At 36.1% G+C, this 26,934-nt stretch overlaps 1 protein-coding gene across 1 annotated transcript in view; it reads right to left on the reverse strand.

Moving 5' to 3' along the window:
* Positions 1-1,095: 1,095 nt before the first annotated feature.
* LOC134533060 (mitogen-activated protein kinase kinase kinase 11-like) overlaps positions 1,096-26,934 on the reverse strand; it is a 141,663-nt gene continuing 115,824 nt past the window's right edge. Inside the window, exons 8-10 of the mRNA XM_063370257.1 lie at positions 17,167-17,389; positions 13,054-13,327; positions 1,096-12,374 (exon numbers count right to left, since the gene is read on the reverse strand). Coding sequence (XP_063226327.1) covers positions 11,541-12,374; positions 13,054-13,327; positions 17,167-17,389 — 1,331 coding nt within the window. The 3' untranslated portion in view covers positions 1,096-11,540. The remainder of the gene's footprint in view (positions 12,375-13,053; positions 13,328-17,166; positions 17,390-26,934) is intronic.

Raw genomic sequence — 26,934 nt, forward strand, 5'->3', positions numbered from 1 at the left:
TTTTAGTGTTCGCCTCCAATCTCTCTGTGTCTTCTACACATGGTCTCTCCTCCATCTGTATACCTATGTGAAACCTCTCCCCCCAGCACCCTTCCCCCTTGATCACTTTGAACAGCCTCACCAGCCATTCCACCCACCTCCTCTCCTGTAGCTCCCTGATCACCACCGATGGGCTGTCTTTCTCCTCTTCCCCTTCTCTTCACCTCCAAATGCCCATGACCCATCTCGCTGTCCTGCGCTGTACCTTCTCCAGCTCACTCATCTCCATCCTCACAGACGAGTCCCAGACCACCGCCACTTATCCTATCAGATGAGAGACTAATGTCTTACATCTCCTTGCCCCATTTATATATGTATATAGCATTTTAAATTCTTATTTTTGCTGTTGAGTGGAAGCACACCGGTATTCAGTGCGAGGGTTCTGGGTTCAAGTCCTAGGTAAGACATGGGTGTAAATTATTTTGTTTGGGGTTTAAAAAATCCATCACTAGTCAAAGAATATGTCAATAAGTTAATTACATCATCCAAAATAAGTTGTAAAGCTGATAATGAAAATTCTCAGCAAGCAAGGCACAAACAAAAAGTGGTCATATCACTTGTGGTAACACAGATATTTTTTTTTTTTGCAAACAAATGAAAATCATATCATGAACTGTTGAGTTTGTCATGGGGTGGTCCTGTTTTCCTCTTCCAATCAATTCTGTTGCTGGCTCCATCCCACCATTTCAGCTCTCACACGACTAATGACCTCAAGGTTGACGAACCGTTGATCTTCCCTCTGTTTTTGATGGAGTGTATGATTAATGTTGTCGCCGTACGTAATGCTTGTTTTAAAAGATGGCTATCTAAGTCACATAACATTACAAAAACACTTTTAACTAACATTGTTTAGTCATAAAGCCCCACAATTTACAAGCAGCACACAAAGATAAGGACGAAAGAATTAATGCTGTAATTTTCGCCGACATCCGGGTCACTAGTAACAAGGGGATGATGAGATGAGAGTGGAACATGACAGAACAAATGCATGGCTTGGAAACAAGAAAACTCACCATTTAATGGCAACTTTGAACTCAACGAAAATCTCCCGCATCACACCCACCACCAAACGAAAAAGACAGTGCGACAGTTCAGTGTCCCACGCATAGAAGTGAACAGGTTGATGTGCGTGCCGATTTCGCCCTTATCAATACCTTTCCAGACCTCGAAACTGTAACTGTGGACACAATTCAGAAGTGGCAGGAGCTTAAATACTGAATCAACATCCATCAGAGCTACAAATGGTACCCATACCCAAGTGTTTTAAGTTAATGTAATACTTAAGACTTCTCTGAACATTTTAAGATATAAACTTCTTATATAAAAATCAGTTTTTGAATCCCGGCAATCATTCTCAATAACCCTGCATAATTAACAGATTTAATCTAAAAATTTACATAGCCTAGCAGAAGAACAGAGCTATACTGTTGGTGCAGCAAGCCACTGCTAAACCCGTGATTGACTTGGCCATTGGCCATGGGCCAGCCACTACCACCCAAATCATTACTTTATTAATTTACCTAAAATTTACGAAACTTTACCACTGTAAAATAATAACAAAATATGTAAATTTAAGTTGATATCTTTTTCTTTTAATACCAAAGTTCAACAAAATCAGGAGAAAAAAGACAGTAAAAAATAAAAGAATAAAAAATGTGTTTGTTAATAAAAAAATTTTTATTTTTAACTGTCATAATATTTGACTGACATCACATCACATAGTTTCCGGAATGCATATTTTTTTTTGTCTTTGTGAAACTTGAGGGAAGCCACATTTGTAATATACAAATAATGGTTACAGTTACAACACTCTTATGTACACTGATGGAACAATTTCCACCTTCAAATATACACTTCACCTACTTACAAACGAATTACAAGTTATACTATTATTACTGATAATAATACTTTTGGAATGACAAGGCCTCTATAAATAGTTACAATGGGAAATGGACAAAAAAACATACTTTAGGTAGGTATTTATACAAAACTTTAACTTGTAAACACAACTCCAAAAAAAGAAATCATGAAATTCATCAATAAATTATAAGGGCAAAGAATGTGCTGATTTACCAGGAATGTAGAGCAAGGTAAATATCTCACCTGATTATTAATAAAGTAAAATAAATTCAGTTTAAGGAACTTACAAATACTTTATGTACTTTACGTACATTCAAAACAACTTACAGAATATAAATTACAGAAATCTATAGGTGAATGGAAAAGTCAATTCTGATTCACATACACGTATAAAGAAATACAAGGGTGAAACAGTAATTGTTCAATTGCACATTACATATTGTAAACATGTATTTTATTGCACATGCCAAAAACTAATAAAGAAAAAAATTGACAACTTCTTCTGAAATCTAAAAATAAACTCCTGATTAACAGATATTTTCATATATCATTATTATAACTAGTTTAATTAAATTTGGTGAACAATCTGAAGAGGAACATTTTTCGGAAACTCCACCGATTCCATTGTGGAAATCCATTCCACAATTCCAATTCCATTACACTAAATAAGCACAAGCATTCTCAAAAAACTGAAACATATTTATGTATAAGATTGGAAATTTCTCTCTTTGCTTAGGAATTTTACAACTTCTTTCAAAATACATATCAAAAATTCTTGCACAGAATCCAAAGCTATAAAAAAAGATGATAATATCAATTTTATTTTCAGTTTCTGACTAAACACCCCTTATCACTGATCCAAATGCATGGTCCATAAATTCTATTTCTTAAAAGGAATTAGGCCAGGTCATCTTAGATTTTGCCATCTTTTTGCCATAAATCTAAATTTGAACTCTTTACCAATAATTTTTGGCATGTCAAGACATAATTCATATTTCCCCAACCTTCAAAACCTTGTTGCAAGCAAATCTTTACCAACAGGTTTTAGTCTGTAAGCACTGCGAGGAAATAACTTATTATTTATAACGGGCAACTATAACTATAATGATAATCACACCAATTTACAAATGACTTCAACAAGTAGCCAAAGAAAGCTAAATCCTATGCCATGTCAAACAAAACAAAAAATGAGTAGCAAAGCTCTAATGCAAACGATATCAAAATTACTGAAACTGAAAGATGGCGAGGCCTAATCCGCATTAAATAACAATCATACATGGATTCCAAAATAAAAACCAGGGATGTACAAATTCTGAAAAATTTACCTTAACCTGAAAACCACTTTCAACTGCTAACAGATTACTTGGTATGGTTACAACAGCTTAATTACTCAGTGTTAGAGTATGATGATCCCAGAATCATGAAATATACTGCTTTAAAAATAAAAATTTGTTCATTAAAAAATCAATCCATTGCTTTGATTTGCTACATTTTTAAACTTCACAAAAAAAAACAATACAATCACTCAATAAATTATATGACTTGGAACTTGCAACGCACTCAAGTTTGGAATCGAGTAAATTCTTATCGGTGTACTGTATGGACTCTCAGAATCGTCCGAAAATAGGGCTCAACTGCAAGTTGATATTTTTATTATGAATCCACAAAGTTTTGAAATGCATCAGTTTGAAATGACTCCATGAAAAATAAACAGAGCTTCAGTTAGTTATTAAATAGATATAAAGATATCTAATAATATCTAAGTAGGCGTGAATAGTCTGTGTGTAAATGCATTAAGGCAAGTCTGCATAACTCCTATAGCAGTGATGCCGAGTAACATAAATACGTAATCCAGTGGACGTTAATGGTTGTAAATCAAAAACTGTGGACAATAATATATTGATTTACTATAAACTTTTACAGACTCTGTTAAATAAATTTTTTAAACTGTGATAAGTAAACAGTTCCTATGGTTCAAGTAAAGCCAGTAGTCCTTTAAAGAATTCATGCTAAACCAACCTCTGAGATAATCCTTGTGTAAAGGTTACGTACTTTTAAATTGAGACCCAGAAACAAAAGTTGATATAAATCAATTATAGTAGTAGGTAAACTATAACTGATATAATTTCTATACTATTCAGGTACTGTCTATTTAATTTTTATGTGAATGTCAAGCGTATTTTGTGCAGGAAAAAGGGTACTTACTGTCTTTGTAAATGGTAAAATGTATCACAGTAACAAAATTTTAAATATAAAATATTATGTTAAAAACACACTCCCCGAATGTAATGTTATTTATGTAACTGTAGCGTAGTGCATGTAATAATATACAAGATGTGTGTGTATACTGATAGTCTGTGATACATTATATATGCGGGCAGTACATAAATCTGGCACATCGACGCATACTGGGGAATCTGGCCCATTAGCTTGCTTCTTCAATTAAACAAAAATTGAATTGTGTGTATTGTATCTAGCATGCAAAAAAATTGTAGTTCAAGGCAAACCTGAATGGTAGGCTTCAGCGAAAATCAGTTTTTCGGTTTCCAATTTGAATACAAATGTTAAAATATTCCTGAACACAAATATCTCATTTAAATAGCCACAGAAGCGAAGTATATATTTTTTAATCTTTTTATGATAGTGTGAACATTGCTTTCATATAGCGGCAATAAATTTATTAATTTTTTTTAAATTTTGTTCATGGTAGTTGCACAATACTTATTATACACGCTTGTTTAAAAATTTTCAAAATATTAAAGACTATTCCACCATCTGAACTTAAACTTTTTTGCTTTTCATTGTGCACATGCTGAAAAAAAAGTATGGACAGTTAATGTATGGATTCTTAATATACTGAAACTGGGTATTGTATAACCACCAACCAAGGTTATTACACTTCAATACAATTGAACATTAAATATTTTTGAAGTATAATTATTTGAAATTTAATACAAATATTAACTAACCATTTTAATATTTGAAATTTCCATTATTCGCACAGGCCTACAGTAGTTACACTAGGCACATTCTTATGTTTTCCATTCGAAATTTCTCATTCTATCAACTGACATTTCTAAAACATTTTAATTTGGCTTCTGCGAATCCTCTTTTCTATATTTGAATCAAATTTGAATAACATATTAAATTATATCAAATCTTTTATAAGTCAAACATAAGCAAACACTCAAAAGGAGTACAAGAAAAAAATTTGTCTATAATTCAAGTGTGCGTGTGCGTGTGAATCATATTAGAGTGAAGTGAAGTGAAGTGAAGTAAAGTAAAGTAAAGTAAAAAAAAAAAAAGGGGGGGGGGGGGGGGCAATGCATGAAAAATTGAAAAATGTTTTGTGAATAAAACTGATCATGATTACAAAATACTCTTATTTTTTATGGATATAATCACATATTATTGGTTATATATAAAAAGCATGTATGTACTATGTTATAGCTTATAGAAAACAAATCTGAATATCTCAATAAAACTTCTTTGGCTTCATGTTACACACACTATTCTTATTTAATTTTTTTGTGGCCCAGTTTGAATTTCTGAAGTTTTTTATGAAAAATAAAAAAATATTAAAATTGCAATATTGAATCGAAGATCAAATTATTCAAGAATATCAAACAGATTCTGAATACTCATTGACCCCTAATGCAAAGACAAATCCGCATTCTGCTATTTGCACATCATCAGTCCATCTCAGTACACTGGTGGGTTAGGTTGCTATACTATTGGTTTTTTGATGTACGATACAATGCGGTACAAGGTGGATCTTTGTGTTTGATTACTGTGATATGTTGACCACATATCTGAGAAAATAACACCAGTAATTACCTAGCATGTGAACGGCAACCAATAATTTGGGTGTATTACCGAGAAAGTACTAGCACCTGAAAAAAAATTATAGGTACACATTTTATAAAGAAATTGACTTGGCTTGCATGAACATAAATGATTTGATTTTTGAATAACCTATGTTTTGATGGAATAAAAAACCTTGAATGAATAGTTTTATGTTAACTAGTCTAAAAACACTCAAGCCTTACCCTAGCCTTCAAGCCTTCAAGCACATGAGTAACAGGATCAATTCTTAGTTGAATTGTCCGAAACATTTCTCACACAAAAAATCTTTGTAATTTTCAACAAAAAAAAAATCTATCTGGCAAATGAAAGAATAACAGCAATTACAAATTTAAGATGGTTAAAAAATTGTTTGATTGCTAAATAGGACTGATTGAATTAGTCAAGTTGGATATTAGGCGTATGTTTTGGAAGAAGCGGACAGTGCATTTTTTAACAATGTATCAAACTTTTTAAAATCGGTAATACCAGCGCACATATGAACAATACAGATAATCAGGAGTTTATGACAGCTGAATCTGGCTATAGGTAAGAAAACATACATTAAAAATACGTTAAAATATGGACATCACATAAAAAGACATCGCTTTCTTACTAGTTAAAACATCACTGATGAGCAACACAGGAATTAATGTGTCACAAATTCAGTCAAGCTAAAAACTTACCTTTGAACATGTTTTTGCCCTCTTTTTTTGGCCCATATCCCACAGTGAGTTTCTGCGCTCCACGTACAGAAAGTATTAGGGGCCATTGTTATTTAAATACCACAACCCACGTGTCATTAAAAAAAAGTACAATAATTTAAATACTATTGAATAGTCACTTTTAAAAAGTCTCTCTTAAAACTATATTTACAGAATAATTAAATTACACAGTTTTTTTGATTACAATTATTTTGAAGTCACAAATAATTCAGTTCATTTTTAAAAGAATATTATGTGCTTAAACATTAGACTGATAATATTGCACAATAAAAATGAGTGGCACATTTTAACTTTACTGCACATATGTTGTGAAAAATATATATGTAATAGTGATTGCTTGATGCAAACTGTTTGATTGAAATTCCAAAAGCTAAACAGCATAGCATAGCGTAGCGGTTTTCTGAACTGTTACAATACAACATTTTTTGGTTTAAAACCCACTACTTGTAACTGGAAAGCCAATATTTCCTAGTGCCAAGATATTCAAAATTCCACAAGTACTTACAATACAACACATTAATGCTTTAATATTTGAACTGTTGTGTATTGTCAATGATTGATATGAAAAGCTTACAATTGGCAAAACTGTAGAGAACATCCTACACACACACACACATTGGATCTATTATGAGTCATGCTTAGTAAAAAATAAATTTCACTTACAGGAAGAGTAATTTTACGAACATTTAAACATTCTTGTGAGAATTCATAACTGAGCATTTTGCTTTGGAGATTGATTTAAGCTTCACAAATAAAACTTAATTAATCCGCAGTAAAAATTTAAACATCACTATGTATTAACAACTAAATAGACACAAAACATAATACTGTAAATATATGGATAGTAAATTTACACTCTCTAAAAACAGAAAGTGTAAACAATATATATTTTGTAAAATTGGAATACATATTTGAATTGCATGGAATAACTTGTCCAATAAGTAAAGTAATAAAAAGTACTTTTATAAAACTGCTCAAACAATGCCAACTACAGTGAATATGTTGCTAGTCATGAAAGAGAGCAAGATTACACAGATGTAAAATATTAACTGAGAAACCCACAGAAAATGATGCTACTGAAAAACCCAGTTTGAAACCTTGGTGACCCATCTCTGTTAAGGTGGATGGATATCCCTGTGAGTCACATAAATTCATTTATTTTCCACTCAATGTGCCCATTAATGTTACTTTTTTCCTCTTTAGGACAGAGCATGAACATATTTTTGTGGACTACCGTGATAGTTATAATGTCCAATAGCTTCTCCAAATATCACCCCTGTAAGTAGCCCTTGCAAGGAAATTACAATAATGTCTTTTTAAAAAAAAAACCTAAGTCTATTAATATACTAGTAGTTTAAATATCACAACTTTATCATTGGATTTAAAATAAATGTTCGTTTTTTACTGGTGTGTTATAACAAGTCACAACTGAAAATAAGTAATTTTGAAATAGCATTTGAAGTAAAAGGAAATTCTAGAGAAACCAGAAATCAGACCTACTAAGACAGCTACATAGCAACTTTAGTTTCAATTTTAAAGAGCACAGAAATGTACTAATTTCTTTTGAGTAATACTTGTTATAACACAATCAGAACACTATAATCATGCCTATGTACAGGCAAATGTAAATTAAAAATCCAGCTTACATTACATACTTCATAATGTTATTCATTACTTTTGTGGGACAATCAAACATGGTGGTACTTATGTAATTTTGGTTTAAAATACTACAAATTAAGGGGCCCGTCTAGTCAGGGGTGTGTTTGTGTTAGTGTGGCAGGATAAGTGTGACGCTCGCTGGTGCTTCGAGCATGGTATTACCTCTAAGTGCATGCAGTCTTCTCGTCGTGCACAGGCCAACTACGGGATTTCAGCAGCAAAGGTGTAATGCAAGTCCCGTGAGTGGTTTCAAGAATCTGTACTGCGTGATTCATGCCTAAAAAGTAGGCACGTGCAAATATTTTAATTTTTGCATACAAATATTTTATTATTCGTATTTGATTCGACCTCAAATATTAACACTTCGAAATAATGAATTTTAGTTCATTGGTCAATCCAACACAATGTGACACAATAATAGCTTACTTGCTACGTGAATCTGTGACGAAGCAGACCTTGCAGCTAACTAACAAAATAAAAAATGTAAATAATTGTTTCGGATTCCTGATGAAATTAGAAGAAATTGTGTTTATAGTATTGAACTAAAATATGGTTTACCTAGCTGCCGTTAACAACAAAAACACATAACTAGGGTTGGAATGTGTAAATATGAGTTCACTCAATCACTAATAACTAATAAGGGATGCAGCATTTTAAAAAAGATTCACGTTTTTCGTGACATTTATTGAATTGCATTATATTTTGCGGTTCACAAAAATTTCCTAGCTCAATATGTAGAGTAGCAGGTTCTGGAAAATAATGTAACTATGAACTGAAATAAAAGGTTGGTTGGTTAGGTAAGGTCTTAGTTGAGTTAGCTGCATAAATAAAAACCCAATTTTGTTTTTCATAATTTAAATATTTTAAGAAACATTTTACGTATAATTATTGTAGCTGACTTAACGTAACTTAACTTTCAGTTTAGTATTATTTGACTGTTTTCCCAGAAGCTACTACACTACACATTTATTTTTCTTTCCCTATGTATTTGTTACACAATGTAAAATAATTTTTAGTGGGTATCTAAATCTCAATCTCACATTCGAATTCAATATTTGTTTTTGAGAATAATTTGGTATTCATATCCGTAATCTAATCGAACTAACAGTTTGAAAACAAAATCCAGAAACAGAATTACTTATCCACCCTAAGCGTATTCTTAAATGCTTTACGTAAACAGACATTAAATTACTCTCTGATATCTTTTTTTTTTTTGCAAATTGCGTGGTTCCTTCTGAAGCTTTGCACATTCTATGTGTGTCGAGATAGGCGGAGCCCTTAAGCAATTAGATTAACATGAATGTTACTTAAACACATTTCCTGTCAATCACATATTAAAATAAGTTTTGACAATCTGCCAAAAATGACCTTTTAAGTTGGTTATGATAGTTGTTGATTGTCATGGTTTACTAAGGCATGAAAGAGCAGCAACATTGTATTATAGTAATCTGGGGCAAGCTTATATCACACTATACTGGGAAACTAGTCCTGGTACCTCACTCTGACATCTCAAAGTGGACATGGTACACTTGAAGCAGAGCTGATAACAAAACTAAAACTGACATATAGTTACTTAGCTCAGCCATTACACCTGAAAACAATGTAATAGCCAGAGGTAAGTTGGAGAAGGTAAATAGAATAACAGATAAATGTTTGATAGAATTTTCACAAAGTCTGAAAAGTACAACCATTACATTGGGATGTTTGTTGCAAGTGTAAATATATATATTTATTTATTCATTGACTCTCACATTCTGAAGAGGAAGCATCATACTACCACAGATATACCAAGCAAGCAAATGGCTGATGCAGAAAAATAAATGTAAAAGAAATAAATCATAAGAGATACCAACGAAGGAATAATGAAGAAGAGTAGTGGAACAAAATTAAATGTTGCAGTTTAAAAATTTTTGGATTTAAAAACGTATCAGATTGTTTCCAAGGATGTAATTCAGTTTCTCCAGTAATGTGTATGTGCTCTGGCATCTCTTCCGACTATCCGGAGAATGCAGATCACTTATTTATCGCCCTATCGCCCTTAACTGTGGCCTCTTTTAAATATATTGTCAACAAATTCACTTCCCAAAGGTTTTCTAGGGCAGATCAAAAAAATTCACATCAAAAAGGTATGTTCACATCTGAACTGGACAACAGATACATATTTATGAAAATGGTCTCACGTCAGACTCCATTTCTTACTATGACACGACAATGAAATCAACATTCAAAAACCACCTCTGGGACTTTTATATTGCATTTGAAAAGAAAAGGTCTGCATGGACAAACATTTTGGACAGCATATAAAAAATCTGAGAGCCCTAAAAATACACGAAAAATAGCAGATAGAAAATTAATACGGAAAAATATTAAACATATGTTTATTGCAACCTGCATATCTATAAACCACCTTTACTGGCAGTAACTTCTGGACTCCTTTCTTTAGGAAAAAAGAATATTACTGCTATCTGCAACCTCCTAAACGCCTTCAGCCATTTCACAGTTGCATGATAAATATAATTTCAATCTAAAAACAATTTTCAACAAAAAACTTCTAATGAAATTTAATAAATTGCATTCTTAAAATTATCAGGAAAGCTAAGCACAAACACAAAATATAAAAACAAGTAAGCAAATATAATATCTCGCATGCAGTTTATCCAAACAAAAACCATAAGAAACGCTTGGCTTTTAAGTGCACAAAAATGGACACAAGAAAATACTGGCCCAGTTAGATTAAAATTTAAAAATAAAATCACACATATTGCAAAATTATACTGTAGGTAATAAAGAATGTTCCATTATTCAAGATAATGTAGAGGTGTGAGGAACACTTCACATGTGCAGTACATACCTAGATGGCAAGCTACAGTTAATGATACCCACTTGGGCTCGGTCTTGCCACAACGCATCTCGCGACCAGCGAGGGCTGGCTATCATGGCCAATGCAATGGCCCTGGTTCCCCATTGCTTGTAACCGACAGAGTAGGAGATCCAATCTCTGCGGTTCTAGCTTTGCCCCCAAAAACAACAGAACAATGCCCAAAAATACAGTCAGAAAATTGTCAGTTCAACCTTCATAAAGTACTGTACATCACATTTCAATTGGTTGTATGGCTGTACATGAGATATACTTATTAAGATCTTTTTTTTTTTTTTGTTTTCTGGCACATGATTGTTAACACTTCTAAAACACTTTTCAAGGTACCAATAGAAAAGTATAATATAATAAAATAAAAATAGAGCAATTAAAAAGTTTGGAAAGTAGTTATAACAACCATGAATATGTATGAAACTAGGATCTTTCCTTAATAGGCCATATGCCAGCCAGCATAAATGCATTCTTCACATGGTTTGACAGGTGGGTAAAAAATGGAGCTCTGACCGGCAAGACCGAGCCCTGGAGCGCCACCTGCACTATGACAGAAACTCCCGCTCCAGCTCGCTGATGGAGGGCTTGCGGCCCTTGCAAGCATCGCCCCCTCCCAGCCTGACGCGCCGCGCCACCGCCTGCAGGGGCACCGTGGCGTCCTGGCTCTGGCCGTGCACCGGGATGTCGAGCAGCGTCTCCCGGGCCGCCTCCCCCGCCATCGTCACCGGCGAGAACCGCACCCGCGACGCCGATGAGTACGAGCCTTCCTTCGCGGACACGTAGCTGCTGTCCTCGCTGGTCAGGCTGTCCGGCGGGGTGGGGTTGGTGGGGGTCCCGGCCCCGCCCGACGAGGGAGGGCCTCCCTGGGACCTCGCCCCCGCCGCCGGCGAGTAGTTGTGCTTCTTGAGGCTGGACCGCAAGCGGGTGCCGCCCACCTCCAGCGTCCCCGGTCGGTCCGAGGAGCCGGAGTCGTACGAGTTCTGCCTGGAGAAGTACTGGGGGGGCGGAGTGGCGTAGTCGCGGGGCTGGTAGTACTGGTGGGTGGGCGTGGCGTACTGCGAGTACTCCAGCTCGTCCTCCAGCCGGAAGCTGGGGTTCACGTTGGAGCTGCCGTTGTTGGAGGAGGCGTTGGACACGTTGGAAGGCGTGCGCCGATGGCCCGAGTACCTGGCGGCCGCTCGCGTCCCGCTGTTGGTCGAGCTGGGGTTGTCGTAGGCCGCGTACTGGCCGGGGAACTCGGGATACTGCAGGGTTGTGTAGTCGGCGTGGGGGTACGGGTACATGGCGAGGTCTGTCCTCAGCATCTCCGGGGGATACAACGCGAGATACTCGGAGTAGAATCCACCAGAAGGGGCTGGAGGTGGGGGAGGATACGAACACTGAAACATGCCAAAATTACATTCAAAACTGTCTGCATAAATCTGTATTTTTTCTAAGTTAAGTAACACTTCCAAATTTTTCTTTGCCTTAAATTATATTATATATGTACATGTAGAAGGCAATTTTTTATTAGAAACATTATTAAAAAATATGACAGGCACATTATTGTAAACAATTTCAAATTAATTTTGAATAATTTTTTTTAGGGTGTCTAGAAGAGGTACAGTTTATTGAGGTCTTATATAGCCAGAGATGCAGTTAGCTGGTCTCTTCCTCCTCAAGGATGACTTAACACTCTTAATTGGGCAACCAAATAATTGAAATTGCTTTCCTCAATTTGTCAATAATATACTTGAATGGTTTCTTACATTACCATGCTTAAAAAATTCAAACAATAAAACAAAGATGTATTTGAAACTGAAAAATATTAAAAAAAATTGTAATAACTGTCTTTAAAAATATTTGACAGGCCAACGTATATTCTAACTGACAGCATGGTTAACATAAATGTTATCATTGTAAACCAAAATTAACAACGCGTGCCTGATGTCATACTGGCACAATTGTTCCTTAATAGTTTTAAGCCAAGGGTAACGAAGACGAGAAAACAAACGGGAACACATCACTAACGGTATCAAGCTGAGAGTGGTGAAGACGAGGCATGTAGGAGCAACAGACCTCTGGCATCTCGTTGCTGGTGCTGGAAGACTTGCGGCGAGGGGAGGCGTGCTGCGGGGAGTCTGTGAACCTGAGGGGCTTGTCACCCTCCAGTGCGCCGATGAGCGGGCGGTAGTGGCGCGCTGGTCCGTGGTAGGTGTTGTGGGGGTAGCCCGACGTGCTGGTGAACTCGTAGTCGGGCCCGAGGTAGGAGCTGCGGTTCGACTGGCCGCCGCTCGGGGAGCTGCCGTCCGCGTGGAACCACCAGCGTCGCTCCTCCTGCTCCTCCTCTTGCCTGCAACACGCGCGCCGCCACTCACCCACCCAGTCCTTGCGCTGCGAGGAGAGCAAGTCAACTAGAGGTGGGTTGTTACAGCAATTTTCGGTATCTGTTCCAACCTGATACTGATACAGTAATGGACCTAGTTACAAGTCTCTGATACTTTTGTATCAGAGCAGTAGCGGTCCCAGGGAGCGACAAGGTATCAGCATTCTCGTTACAGGGTACACATCCTCCGTGCCATCATCACCAGCATAAAAAGGTATCGGTGTCTCTGATACATTATATATCACGCCCGGTAATTCTCTACCTCTGTTACTCTCATGCCCGCCTGATACAGCCAGTATCAATCAGTTCAACATTCACTGCAGTTCGTCCTGGCCGTGTATTAATTACCACCATGTACATTGTTGCGGGCTGTCATGCTTTGTAGTTAGTATCTTTATAGTGAAATAAGGAATGGATAAGTGCAGGAAAAAGACTTCATTTGTGTGGAATTTTTTTACGGAAAATAATGAGTTTGCTAATTGTAATTTGTGTAAACAAAAACTGAGTTATAAATCATCATCTACTAATCTGAAGAAACATTTTAAACGTAAACATTGATATAGTATGCTCACTAATGTACATATCTGTTTTTTTTATTTTTAATTTTTGATAAAATCGTAATCTTTTAATGTATGAAAACACTAGTTACTAATTGTTTTCGGAAAAAAAGTCCATCTGTTGATTACATCTGTTATTAGTGTCAACTGAGAATTTATTTGCATTTTCATAGCTGTTAGGTGCACAAATATAAATATTATATATTGTATTAATGTACTTTTTAATATTAAAATTTCATTAGTTTTATTATTGAACGAGACTGTGCACGCACTGCGCACTGAGCTTACTTTGATGTGGAACAATAACCAAACGACTCGTAAGAATTTCGCTTTGCGCCTCTCCTTCAACGCCTTCCCCTGCGCTTCCTCCCCTACATTATTTCCCTTCTTTATCCCTTATTCGTCGTTCCTGCTCCCCCCCCTTTCACAAGCTCCGCCCAAGTGACCGTCATATTCTGCGATCGGGTTCTGCGCACGCGCACATTGGCCGTGGTGTTGTTCCAGGCGAATTCTGAACTGATACTAAAGTACTTGATACTTTTCAAGTGTACTCGTTTGCCGTTCCTGATACAGGTGCGTATCAGTGCCAAAGTATCAGGTTGATACTTTTCGACCCACCTCTAAAGTCAACTACTCTACAGAGGGGACGGAATTTTACAGACCAGCGAGAGTTGTAGATACGGTGATTATTTATTTATTTTATTTACTTATTTATTTATTAATGTTGTGAGATGACTACCAACAGCGATTAGCCAGGGAGGAAGCCACCATACATAAAAACAAACACAAAAAAAAAAAGACAATTAACAAATAAAAAACAAAATGAATTAAAACATTGACACATACAACAGACACACAATCTGAAGTTATATATCTAGTGTGAATAATTGAAGCATAAAGTAAAAGATAATACAAAAGGAAATATAATGCATTAAAACACCATGGAATATACTACATGTAACTAAGTTAAGTACAGAACATATAATATTATGAAGATAATTACTGTTAGTATCCATAGATTGATATAAAATTTTATATTAATATATCTAGTTTTAAATAATTTAGGGAAAAACATTAGAGCATAAAGATGATTAATCTTTGGATGCCGAAAAAATATTTTTTTTTAACAAGTTTTTTCTCTCTGGTAGGTTGTAAGTGATTAACATAAATATTGAAATTGTTAACAAGTCTATATATAATATCATTTGTATTTAAGAGTGTGCACAAAAATGGTGGGTTACGGCTATTAAATGAAGGATTTTTAAAGCCAGTAACATCAAATATATGAGGACATATAAGATTGCCATTATAACAATTGAAAACAAATATGGCATCTAAGATCTTTCTTCTAGTTGATAATGAACTGAACTGCAATGAGTCTAGGACTATGAAGTTACTATCAAATACTGAAATAACCATTTTCCGGGTTAATACAAGAATGTCCAAAAGATGGTTGAAATCTTGAAAAAATGAAACATGAATGACAATGAAATGTGACAGAAGAAATATTACATGAAAAACCCAGAGAATGGACTATAGAAAGACACCTGTTTGGGTTGTGTGCAATGATCATGTGTGATGAGACTGACTGCAAACCAGCACTTCTGGCTAATCCTTCCAAATCTCTTTTCCCGCTGTGTGACCTCGACATCTGGCAGGAGAGAACTCGGGGTTGAGTACGGGTTGGCACACATCAGGCAAGTCTCGAGAAAGAGACAAGAGAGCAAGGATGTGCAAAGAGAGAGATGCCCAGATTTAACAGCTAATGTTACGCTAAAATAAAAACATGAAAACAAAAATCCGGCTGAACCAGTTAGTTATATGACTGGAATACTTGCAGCATCGAAAAGACAAAATATAAATAGCAAGAATAGGACTTAATAATCATTGTAGAAAATGTAAACAGAGAAATAAAAAACAGATAGCAAATGTAACAAAAATATGGATTTTGATTATATGAAATCAACTTATGTAATTCCAGATTCTCAACATTATAGTAATGCCTAAAGGTATTGGTGATAGTCTGGTAAAATTATAAGTGTGATGGTTCTAGCATAAGATTCTGAACTGCGGTGCAGTCTTTTCATCGTACAACCTATGAGAATGAATGGTGACGCAGTTTAAGGTGTAAATAATAAGCTAAAAGTTTAATACATTTCTCTATGGTACCTACTTTAAAAAAAAAATTAGTAAAAATTTATTCTTAAAACACCAGTTTTAACTTCTTTCATTTTCCAAAACATACAGTTTAATACCTATAACAGAAAACAATTTCTTGAATCTGTTACACGCGTGCTAGGAGGAAAGGCCATGACATGTGCCAGGTACCTGAGCGGGCCTTCCAGCGAGTCTGGCCAGGCTAACAATCCCCCTCTGCTCCCTGCTCACTATCCCGCCTCGGATTATTGTCAATGACACTTTAAGCAGCCTAGGATTCTGCGGGTTTCCCAAGTCCGCCAAGCGGAGTGGCGCGAACAAATGCAGTCTTTCTGGACTTTTCGGGCATCGGGTCGGCCTGGGATGATGCGACATGTCACAGCCACTCTTGTCTCTTCGAGAAGGACACCATGAGGATATAAGCGACGACGCTGGCTTAAGTGGGAAGTGCGACATTGGCGAAGAGGGCGAGAGACCCCTTCGAGAGCGGCGCAACGAGGAGCGACAGGACCGTGGGAGTGCGACTGAGTGGCGCGAGGCTGTGTGTGTGAGGACAGGCGCGAGGTAAGGGGTGAATCACTGTTGAGCCTAGCTCCAGTGAGAAGTGCGAACTGTGGAACTTGACAGACATTGAGTGACTGGCGAATAAACATTTTTAAGTGCAAGTGATTGGTGATCAGACATTATTAAGTACAATTATTTATTAGTAATTAATAAAAATGTAATAAAACTTAATTGGGCTATCCCTTAGGAACCCAGTTTTCCCCACTTTATTCGTAACAATACTATTTGAGATACGGTGATGATTCAAGAGACTAATGTATTTTTTAAATTATTAAAATACCAACTTTGAACATGACTTTCAGCTAACTGAAAAACAACTATTTGAAAATCAAAACAGATTAGGCAATAATTTCCTTTAGTCACTACATCAAATACGGATATGAACACACGCATTGAAATTTGTTAATTTTTGTTGTATTAGTAAGTTCTGCACGAGACTCCGCTGAGCACCCAAACCACCTTTACCTTAGACCCAATAAAACACACTCTGAATTAGCGGGCCGCACCGAGCCGGGTGCAAGGAGTTACCTGCCAGGGTGCAGCCGAGGGTGTACAGGCATCACGTTGGAGAGACGCACGTCGTAGCCGGAGGCCACCCCTGCCAGCATGGCAGCCATGTTGTACAGCGCCAGCTCAATGGCCGACAGCTTCTGCTTGTTGCGTGCGTCCGGGACCCCGTTGTACAGCCCCGGCAGCGGCACGGGTGGGGGGTGAGGGAACACTGGGGGCTTGTCCGGGGGCCAGTCCCCATCTGTGCACAGGGTGCCAAATTACCCCCTACACACGCCCGCAGCCACTGCCCAGCTGCAGAGGATGACGACAACACTAAATACACAGATGCAAATGAAAGCATGTTATCAACCAAGTGTCTGGAATGTAATGGAACGCTGGCATCTCTTCATTGTGTCCTGGTTATTTTTCCAATTCTAGGCATCACAAACTACTTCTCACATGTTGTGTCATATCCTCTCTGCGACTCCAATAAATCTACTTAAATGTAAAGTTAAGGTGAAGTGTCTTACTTTAAACATATAAACAACATTCTCTTAAGAGGCCGTGTCAGTAAATTTTTATTTCCAATATTCTGGTCTAGAAGTTCTCTCTTTTAACAGTGAGATTTAGTGGCTTATTCAACCGAAGTAACTGTAACCTCAGCGCGTGATAAAGCTACTATACCGCCAGATTACTCGACGAAAAATGTATCTGGTTCCTCGACAATCTGAGAGGATGACAATCTGACCGGCGGCTCACTAGGAAATTGCGGATGCAGGGATTCAGAATCAAGAAATCTCACATTTACAACTGTAGTATGAGTCGTATCTAAAAATTTTAATACTTTAAATGTATCGGAATATAATTAATCTTCAAACATTGGTAATTATTCTTTATCTGGATGTAATATTCCGTGAAAAATAATGTTAGTTGACATTAAAAAGTGTACGAAATTCATAGTGTAACGTTTTAAAAGGATAATACCTAAATTCTTATGCTTAGATATTGCATATGCATTACACACAATCTAAATACAATCTCACTTAAGTCAGACTACCTAATTTTTTACAATGCACCATCATACAGTTTAACAGAGGTAGGAGAACCTCTTATCGATATTGTTTCAAAGAATTCTAAATTTACAAATATTACTATTTATCTTATTATGATATTTATCTTTATGAATAAGAATTTACAAAAAAAATTAATTGATTACATTACACTTTAACATTACAAAAGACTAAAACACTAACAAAACTTAGTTTTATATATTGCTGTAGCATATTAGAAGACGAAATAACTCACTAGACTAACATTAAGAGGGCTGTATCACAAATTTACTTTACAGAGGAGAAAATATCTTTTAAAGATATTTCATTACCTCATTGATTACATAATACTGCCGTTGATGTGATCGTAGATATAAAGTATTGAAAAATTAGATTTCATTATGTTTATGTAAATATTTAGAAAACGTTATTGCTTATAGATGCTCATTATTTAAATAATAAAGAATCTTTTACTTTTATGTACTGGACAAACAAAATACTTATAAGTTAATAAGCTTAGTTGAATAACATCTTCAATTTGTATTGAATTCAATGTACAAATTGAAAATCATGTACAATGAATGCAACTGATTGAATTCAATAAATATTTGATCTTGTGAAACGGCCATAATGGTGATGTAGATAATTATAGATACTCACATGCATTTTGAGAGTCCTTATAAAGCCTATTACAATTCTATAAGTATACATTAAAATGCTTTTAAAATAGACATGTGTAATATAATTAAAACTTGTTTAAATAAGATCATAAAAAAAATGAAAATCATTCAACAGTAAGTTATGTTTTATAAGATTTTAACAAAACACACATACCATAAGAGAATATTAATCATGCCACATAATTCAACACAAAATATTCATTCCAATAGGCGCTACGTAAAAATAACTTCTATTTTTATGCTGATAACTTTGCATTGTTTTATATATATCATTATTTCTAACTTTTAATATTCTCCACACATTAACTGAAATTAAGTATTTTCAGAGCCTTAGCAAATGTTGGTCTGTACCACATACAGTTCGTACGATATCTCTACATGAAACACATACCGTTCATTATTAGTAATTTCAATTATATTTCCATGAACATAATGAAATTAGTATAGGGCCTAGGTTGTTCACTGTTGAGTACTTCTGAAGTATTTTCATTGTGAGTTAACATACATACCAAATGCCATTCTTCCAGTAAAGTTACAAAGAAGACAACAAGATAATATATGTATAATATATATAATATGTATAATATATATAATATGTATGTAGTACCATATTTTAAACCCCTATTAAATGAATAATAACTCAATCTCTTTTCTGGACTATTAAGTAATAGTTTTTGAATACTGTTATTTGTAACTTAAATAAAATGACAACTAACAAATTAGTAAAATATATATTTACGTGCGATATAGTGTGACCGTTTTACTTGGACGGCAAACGAATATAATAAAATGTCTATGACAATGTTAACTTTACTCATTATTATGGGAAGAAACAAAATGGGCAGATAAGCATATTCTACGCTGACATTTAAAAATGCTCAATTCAAAATGAACATTTCTTCCCGATGACAAACAAAAAAGTTGTATGGTCGCGAATAATACATTCGTATGGCGTCACATCAGCGGAATATTCCCTTGGCATAAATGTGTGAAGTCTGTGACACAAAAACAAATGAACGAACAGCTTTTTTTTTATAGGATGTGCAATCGGAGACCCTTGGGGTGGTTGAAGAGTGTCAGGTCGGTCGCCAGACCAGATAGTAAAAGCTCAGGGGCTTAGGATAGAAAAGGCCTATCTCCAAATTATTAAGTATAAATGTTGTCATGAAATAGTTAAAGACTTGATTACAACCAGGTTTTTAAACCCATCATGATCATGAAGACACTGATCGGAAGGTAATGTACAATACATTTCAATGGCCTTTTCAGTTTTTGCTAAATAATTATAAATATAAACGAAATTTCACTGTATCTGGACAAATCAAAATATTGATTATATTTTTTTCATCACAGAAATAATATATGATATGATAACTAAATTTGAAAAAAGCGGTTATGTTAAATGTATTGTATACTTTCAGTAGGCAAAATTTCTGGCCCCTACCTCTTATAGACTTTGAGAAAAACTGCCTTTTAAAATAACATTGATATAGATAGGAGCGCAAATTTGTGACACGGCCTCTTAAAAAAAACTTCACAAAGGAAATATTTTCGTAGGACTGATAGTCTCTTGCCAGAAGTGGCTTATGATAGATTCCACAAGGTAAAAATAAAAATGCACGTAAGCCAGCAGTTATATGCATTATGGTGGTAATTTAATTTTTTTTTTATTTTAAGATGTAATTAACGTCTTTTCGACTAAGATATCATTAGAGAAGGTAACACTCAACGAACGTTAGGGATGTTGGAGAAGGAGTGGGTTAGGTACCATTGTCAGGTACCATTGTCAGGAACCATTCCAGGATTTACCAGGAGTGATTTAGAGAAACTAAGGAAAACCAAACACGGGATGGCGGGGAACGGAATTCGAACATGGGTTCTATGGAATGCAAGACCAGTGTCTTACCAGCATGCCACCTTGCTCTGCACCAGACAGTTTTGTTAGGCTGTATTTAAAACAGTTCACTAACAGCCAATTTCTGCTTTATACATGTATACTGTTGGTGGCTTGCCTCTCTCGAATCAACTAAACTGAGCGATGTGATGCAACTGTAAAATGTTTGTTGCATTTAGGACTCTGGTTCAAAACCCAGCTCATCCACCCGATTCCAGTTTTTCACTCTAGGAAAATGCTAGGATAGTTCCTTACGACAGGCCATGACCTACTTCTACCACGATTTCCTTGACTTGTTAAGTGTTTATCGGTCTCCAATAAACTCATAAGGACAAAGTGTAAAAAAAAAATCAATCCACAAACGTAGTATGTACTTCTGGAAGATAAAAAAGAGTTATCAACGCAATTAATTGCTAGGAGATTTTTAAAAAAATATTAATCAAATATTTCACACCTTTCCTCAAAACATAAATGCTAGTTCTAATGTGCAGTATTAACTTACTAAAGTTACAAATTTATAGAGGATGTGCATCAATTCCCAATAATGTCTCATATAGTATTCTGATAAAATGAGCTGTCAATATGTAGGAAAAAGTCATACATGTCTAAACGTTTAAACTCCAGAGTATAATTCACATGTGAATAAGGGCATTTATGCTTTCTCATTTTGATTCAAGCAAAAGTACCAAAAACAGAGTAGCTCAATCTACTTTTTTGTGTGAAAATCAACATTCAGGGAAATAAATTTGTAGATTGGTAAGGAAAAACAGTATGCAGGAAAGGAAATTTACATCCAGCTATAATAAGGTTTGTTCTTTAGATGATTCATGCAATGGGGAATTTTGATTTAATACAATTTCTTGGACATACAAGCCATTGCAGTGCATTGCATTGCCAACTGCAATGATGTATGTCCAAGAACTTGTATTAAATTGATAACGAGGTTGTCCATAGGAATAGTGCATTTTTTTTATTTTCCATTTCAGTATTTATTACTTACGTACACCTACACATACTAACTCCAGCTTTTTCTGCCAGCCTTTTTTATTTACATTTACAAAAATTAATTAAACTTTAGGACCGGTATTCCAATAAATTTAGGTGTTGAATATGCTACATCTGTACATTAAACTGTATTCCTAGTGCACAATACGACATAGCCAGTGCCTTACTTTTAGGGCATGGATTTTGGTGTCCTATCCGTTGCCATTCTGTGCCCAAATTTCGCACATGCGCAAAGTTCATTTTTTTGTTGATTTCGTCCAGATTGAGACCTGTGTCTGGTGCCATTAACTCGTTTGTAGCGATTTTTGAGAACATCAGGTGATGTACCTAGTGTGTTGGTGTGCAAAATGAAACTTTATTACAGCAAAAATATCCTGGAATACATTTTGTACTCTTTAATGGTCATAGCAATAAATAGTCGCCAACTTTAAAAGTACTTGAGAAAATTAGAAAGACTTCTATTTTTGTGCGATGGTACTTTTGCTGTAACAATTATATCAATGGTTGCAAAATGTCTGCTAGAATGCATTGAGACCAGTTTCTATCCTCGTGCAGGCCAATGTTTATTAAAACAGTTTCTAACTGGTTTCCTTCCTGGGATTCATTTGAACGTGTACTGGAATATGTCTGAGGTAAGGTTACAGTTGTATCTCAACAAGGCAGTGCTTATTCGCTACCTTACCCAAACATCTTGGAATACAACCCTAGAACTTTCAATCCACATACATCCAAATAAGGTTAATTTGAAAACTTACAGACAAAGTACATTTCACCATCACACTTAAGAGCTTTGTAAATAGTTTGTGGAGTGTAAATCCTTAAATAACTTGTTGCCTCCTGGGTGTCCTGGGGAGTTTGCATGGAGAAATGAAGCACTGGGAAGGATGGAAGTGAGGCCTCTAGTGGGTGAGGTGCTGCCCTGTTTTTGGATGAATGGTGTCAGGTCAGTTGCCAGTTGACGTTAATGGCAAAGGGCCATGCATGAACTCACGGTATTACATGAATCTCTGGAGGGGCCTGATCACGTGGCACAGGAGGACACAGGAGGAACTGAATCTCGTAAAAAAAAAACTCCCCGACCGCCTGCCTTTGAGACGCAATTACACAATAAGAACAAATTTAAAAATAACTAGTCTTAATTGTAGGCAATGTGCTGTACTTATCTAACCTGAGCTGTACTCACGTGGGGCTCATCACTTTGTGAAGTAATTATGCACAGTTGTGTTGATTCAATAGTGACCCAAACAGGCTCAGTACTACGCAAATTAATTAAAGCTGAAACACTTCTTATATTGACAAATGCCCACAAGCCACTAGAAGAGGCATTATTACTAAGATGAATAAATAAAAAGACTAAAACTAAACAATGCAAAAATGTGGAGCTACCTAACGGTATGAATAAGGCGATTGCTAAGAGTTGTGCGGTGCCATACAATGTCTTGCTACCATGAGCTCCTGGGAGAGACACACAGTGTAGCAGGAAGAGTGGCTTTAGGCCAGTGTGCAACATTACAGGGTCCTGACATGATTACATGCAGTGTTTTCAGCGGCAAAGAAACACTGAGATTACTAAACTACACACACATTAATTAACACTGTATATAATATGTCAGCTGTGGAAAATAACACAATAAGCTAATTAACTGTTACAATTTATCTTTCTTGAAGCTGTCAGAAGACCGTTGCACACTTTCACTTAGTCACACATTTCATTGAAGTGTGTACACTTTGCTGACGATGGAGGGAGGAAGGGGGGAGGAACTGAGCGTTGTAACGGCCTAGCCTGTGTCCCGAGGGGCACCAAGAGCCCGACGACATCAGACTAAATTACCTTAAGTACCTATTCTTCATTATCTTCAAAGAATAATTAAATTAGATGATGGGTTATAAATTACTGACAAAATTGCGGTCACAAAGAAATCAATTTGATGTTCACTATTGACAAAATAATACAACATATTAACTTGGAGAAATGTCAATAGTAAAGGCTTCCAGTTTGCTTGGAGATCTGTGTGGAAAATGTGCTCCAAAGAAGACAAATTTATTTCCACCGATGTAATGAAGATCAAGATGTTATAAAACATAAACACAGAAAAAATTTCCAAAAAATTAATACCAAGATATTTACAATCTTGAAAATATATATTATATATACTTGAATAAGTAGGTATATTTATATTAGATTATACTTAATAATTTATGAAGTCAGTTATTGCATTATTTATAATTATTAATTTCATGATTACTGTGCAGTTGTGACATGGCATAGTGATCTAAAGCTCAGTACACATCAATCTTTCTTGTGAACAGAAGTGAACAAAAGTGAACAGAAGTGAACAAAAGTGAACAAAGGGTGCATTAATTACAATTCTAGCTAGTATCCAAGAAAGATGTGTTTATTATTATTGGCTTGAGTCAAATTTAGTACTAAAAATGATTTTATTTATACTTTTTTTTATCTTGGAATGGAATAAATGAGCGTGTGTTTTGAAATAAATGTTATACTTATTTCTTAGTGCTTCTATGAATAAATTTCTTTTGTTCAACTGTAATTCTAAAACAAAGATTGTAGTTCCTACATCATACTTCGTATAATATTGGCTAGAATACTCAGCAGCCATTCTCACAATACAAGTCTGACACAAGAGGTGTACAAGAAGGTGTGCAAATTATTACACAAGAGAGAGGCTTGTGTGTACCAGGATTAATTTTATTTTAGTGTGCCAATCATTACTGTAATTGCAGCTTTTAAATGACATACTTATAAAAATGTTAAAATTTAACCAATGGCAGCTTACACACACAAGAATCTATTCTTGTTCCTTTTATCAATATACAGCTTGAATCTCACCATAGAATCTTGTAATTCCAAAAAAATCCTTGTTATTACTTTAACAACACACAGTTGATTTTGTGACCAATCATTAGAGAACTGTAAAAATATATGTTATTAATGTACTGTGCCGGAAATTAGGTATTTTGGCACTTTTTTTTAAATTTTATCATAATTTTAAATTTATTTTTGGAAATAATTTTATTTTCCATATAGATTGGTTTCATAAGGGAGTAGTTTTTTTTAAGTCGACTGTACCGCAACTCGCCCCTGGTCGACCTTAGTGCGTGCCACCTCCGACAGAGGGAAGTCTTTTACGATAGTTCACTTCGAGCCGGACGACGAGAGTTGCCGAAGGTTTCCGACGCCCCTCCACCCTCTAGGACGAAGTCCTTTTTTTGAATTAGCGACGCGGCGCGGATGTGAGTGGTCTCTTGCTCTGCACTCTGGAACAACCGCGTCGGTAGACCGCTGATCGTGTTTCGGGCTCCGTCCAGTTAAATCAAAGCTGACGCCGAGCAACAGTACTAAGATGTAGTCCGATCAGAAAAGGGATGTTTCCCTATTTACCTTTTGGTTTTTTATTTTAGTCATCTCAGTATAGCCTCTACGTAGTAATCCTAGTTTCTCCGCGAACCAAATTTCTTGTCTGGTGCCGCATATATTTTTTTTCTTTTAACCGCGATGTCGGCCGCGCATCGCCCTCCATCTTCCGACCAGGCAACATGGCTGTGCCTAACAACAACTACTACCCTGTTTTGGTAAGTTCTCTCTTCGGTCCTTTGAACTTTGTCTCTCTTGCGGTCGTTTTCTGACCCGAACTTGTTCTGTCTGTGGTGCAGATCTAATTTATTTTGGTTTGGTCTGTCCACAGACAGGGTCCTAGTCCCCCCTCCCAAAGAGAAAGACACCATCATGGGGAACTAAGGAAGCCCGGCGACCTCCAATTTTGAATTGGTGGTTTCGCCAGTGGAAACCCTCACTCCCAGCCTTTTCGCCATCAGCTACGAACCGCCAGAAAATCTTCAGTTCGTGAGAGCGAGTGCCAGTGAAAGTTTTTTTTTTTTTTTTAGTTTTATTTTGTAAATTTCCAAATGTAATTTTAGATATCAGATTCGAACCAGTTTAAGAGTTTTGGTCTCTTCAGCCATCTCTAAATTGTATATGTGAAATGGTTATAACTAACCAATGATAAGCTAATATGGTGATTACAGATTATTGTAAAATGTTAAAACTTTACGGTTTATTTAAGAATGATGTGTTTGAAAAATAATTTTCCATTCGCGGCCCGGGTCGGCAAATGATTAGGTAAAATAAGCTCTCTTTAATAATGGTTAAATGATAGAAGTATTTTCTCTTTATAACTTGTAATAGAAAATCTTGCAAACAAACTTTGATCTTAAATAAAAGGATGCCTATAAACGTAACTGTTTATTTTTATTACTTAAGGCAATAACGATCCACACTAAACTCCCAGGTCTTGATAGGGAGTTTACAAATTTTCTTTGGACCCACCCCGTGTCCGCCTCTGATGTTTAAATTTTGTTCTTAATTCTTCTTTTTTGCCCGCCACTTCCAAGGCCTGTTTTGTCGACATCTTGTCAATATTAATAACAAGGACACGAGGGGCGTTTCAATTGGTAGCAGAGCATGGTTTCGTCTATAGGCATACCTGAATAGGCATACGTAGAAAAAAAGAAAAAAAAGGAATTTTTTTTTGAAAAGTTTTAAATTTTTTTTTTTTGGTACTTAGACCTGTTTTGTATGATATATTGTAAGCTGGAGCTGGCACCAAACTACTTTCTTGTCTTTCTTTAAATGTTTTAAATTAATTTTTCTCTCGTAGTTTTTCACGTGCGGTGAACGTCGTAGCTTCCAACGCCCACGCAAGCTTGCGCGAGGTGTCGCGCGACGCCGGACGAGCAAGCGCCTGCCTTATCGCTTGTAACTCTACCGGCCGTCGACGCCTGTTCTCCCCCCCCCCCCCCTTTCCAGTGGCCCTGCTGACGCCCAGAGCCGCGTTAGCTTATTCGTACCCTCTTCAGGGGTACCCAAGTCCCTCTCCCCGGGACCCTTTTGTCTCTTTAGCGCAAGGCTATCGCCCGCGACATGATTTTAAAATTTATGTCCAGTAAATCCTGGAGAGTAAAGTTTCACGTGAGCCACTGATTAGTTCATTTTTTTTCTGATAGCCAGGTGGTTGCTGTCATGTTGTTATATCCCCTCTTCGTTCCACGCCATGCGCACTGTGTCGCACGCCAGCATCTATTCTTCTAGGGCTGACCAAAGTTGACGTCTCTGTAGTGTCGCCAGGTTTTGTTTATCTCCGCCTGCCGTAGTTTC

Source organism: Bacillus rossius, chromosome 6 (genome assembly GCF_032445375.1).
Source record: "Bacillus rossius redtenbacheri isolate Brsri chromosome 6, Brsri_v3, whole genome shotgun sequence".
Lineage (NCBI taxonomy): Eukaryota > Metazoa > Arthropoda > Insecta > Phasmatodea > Bacillidae > Bacillus > Bacillus rossius.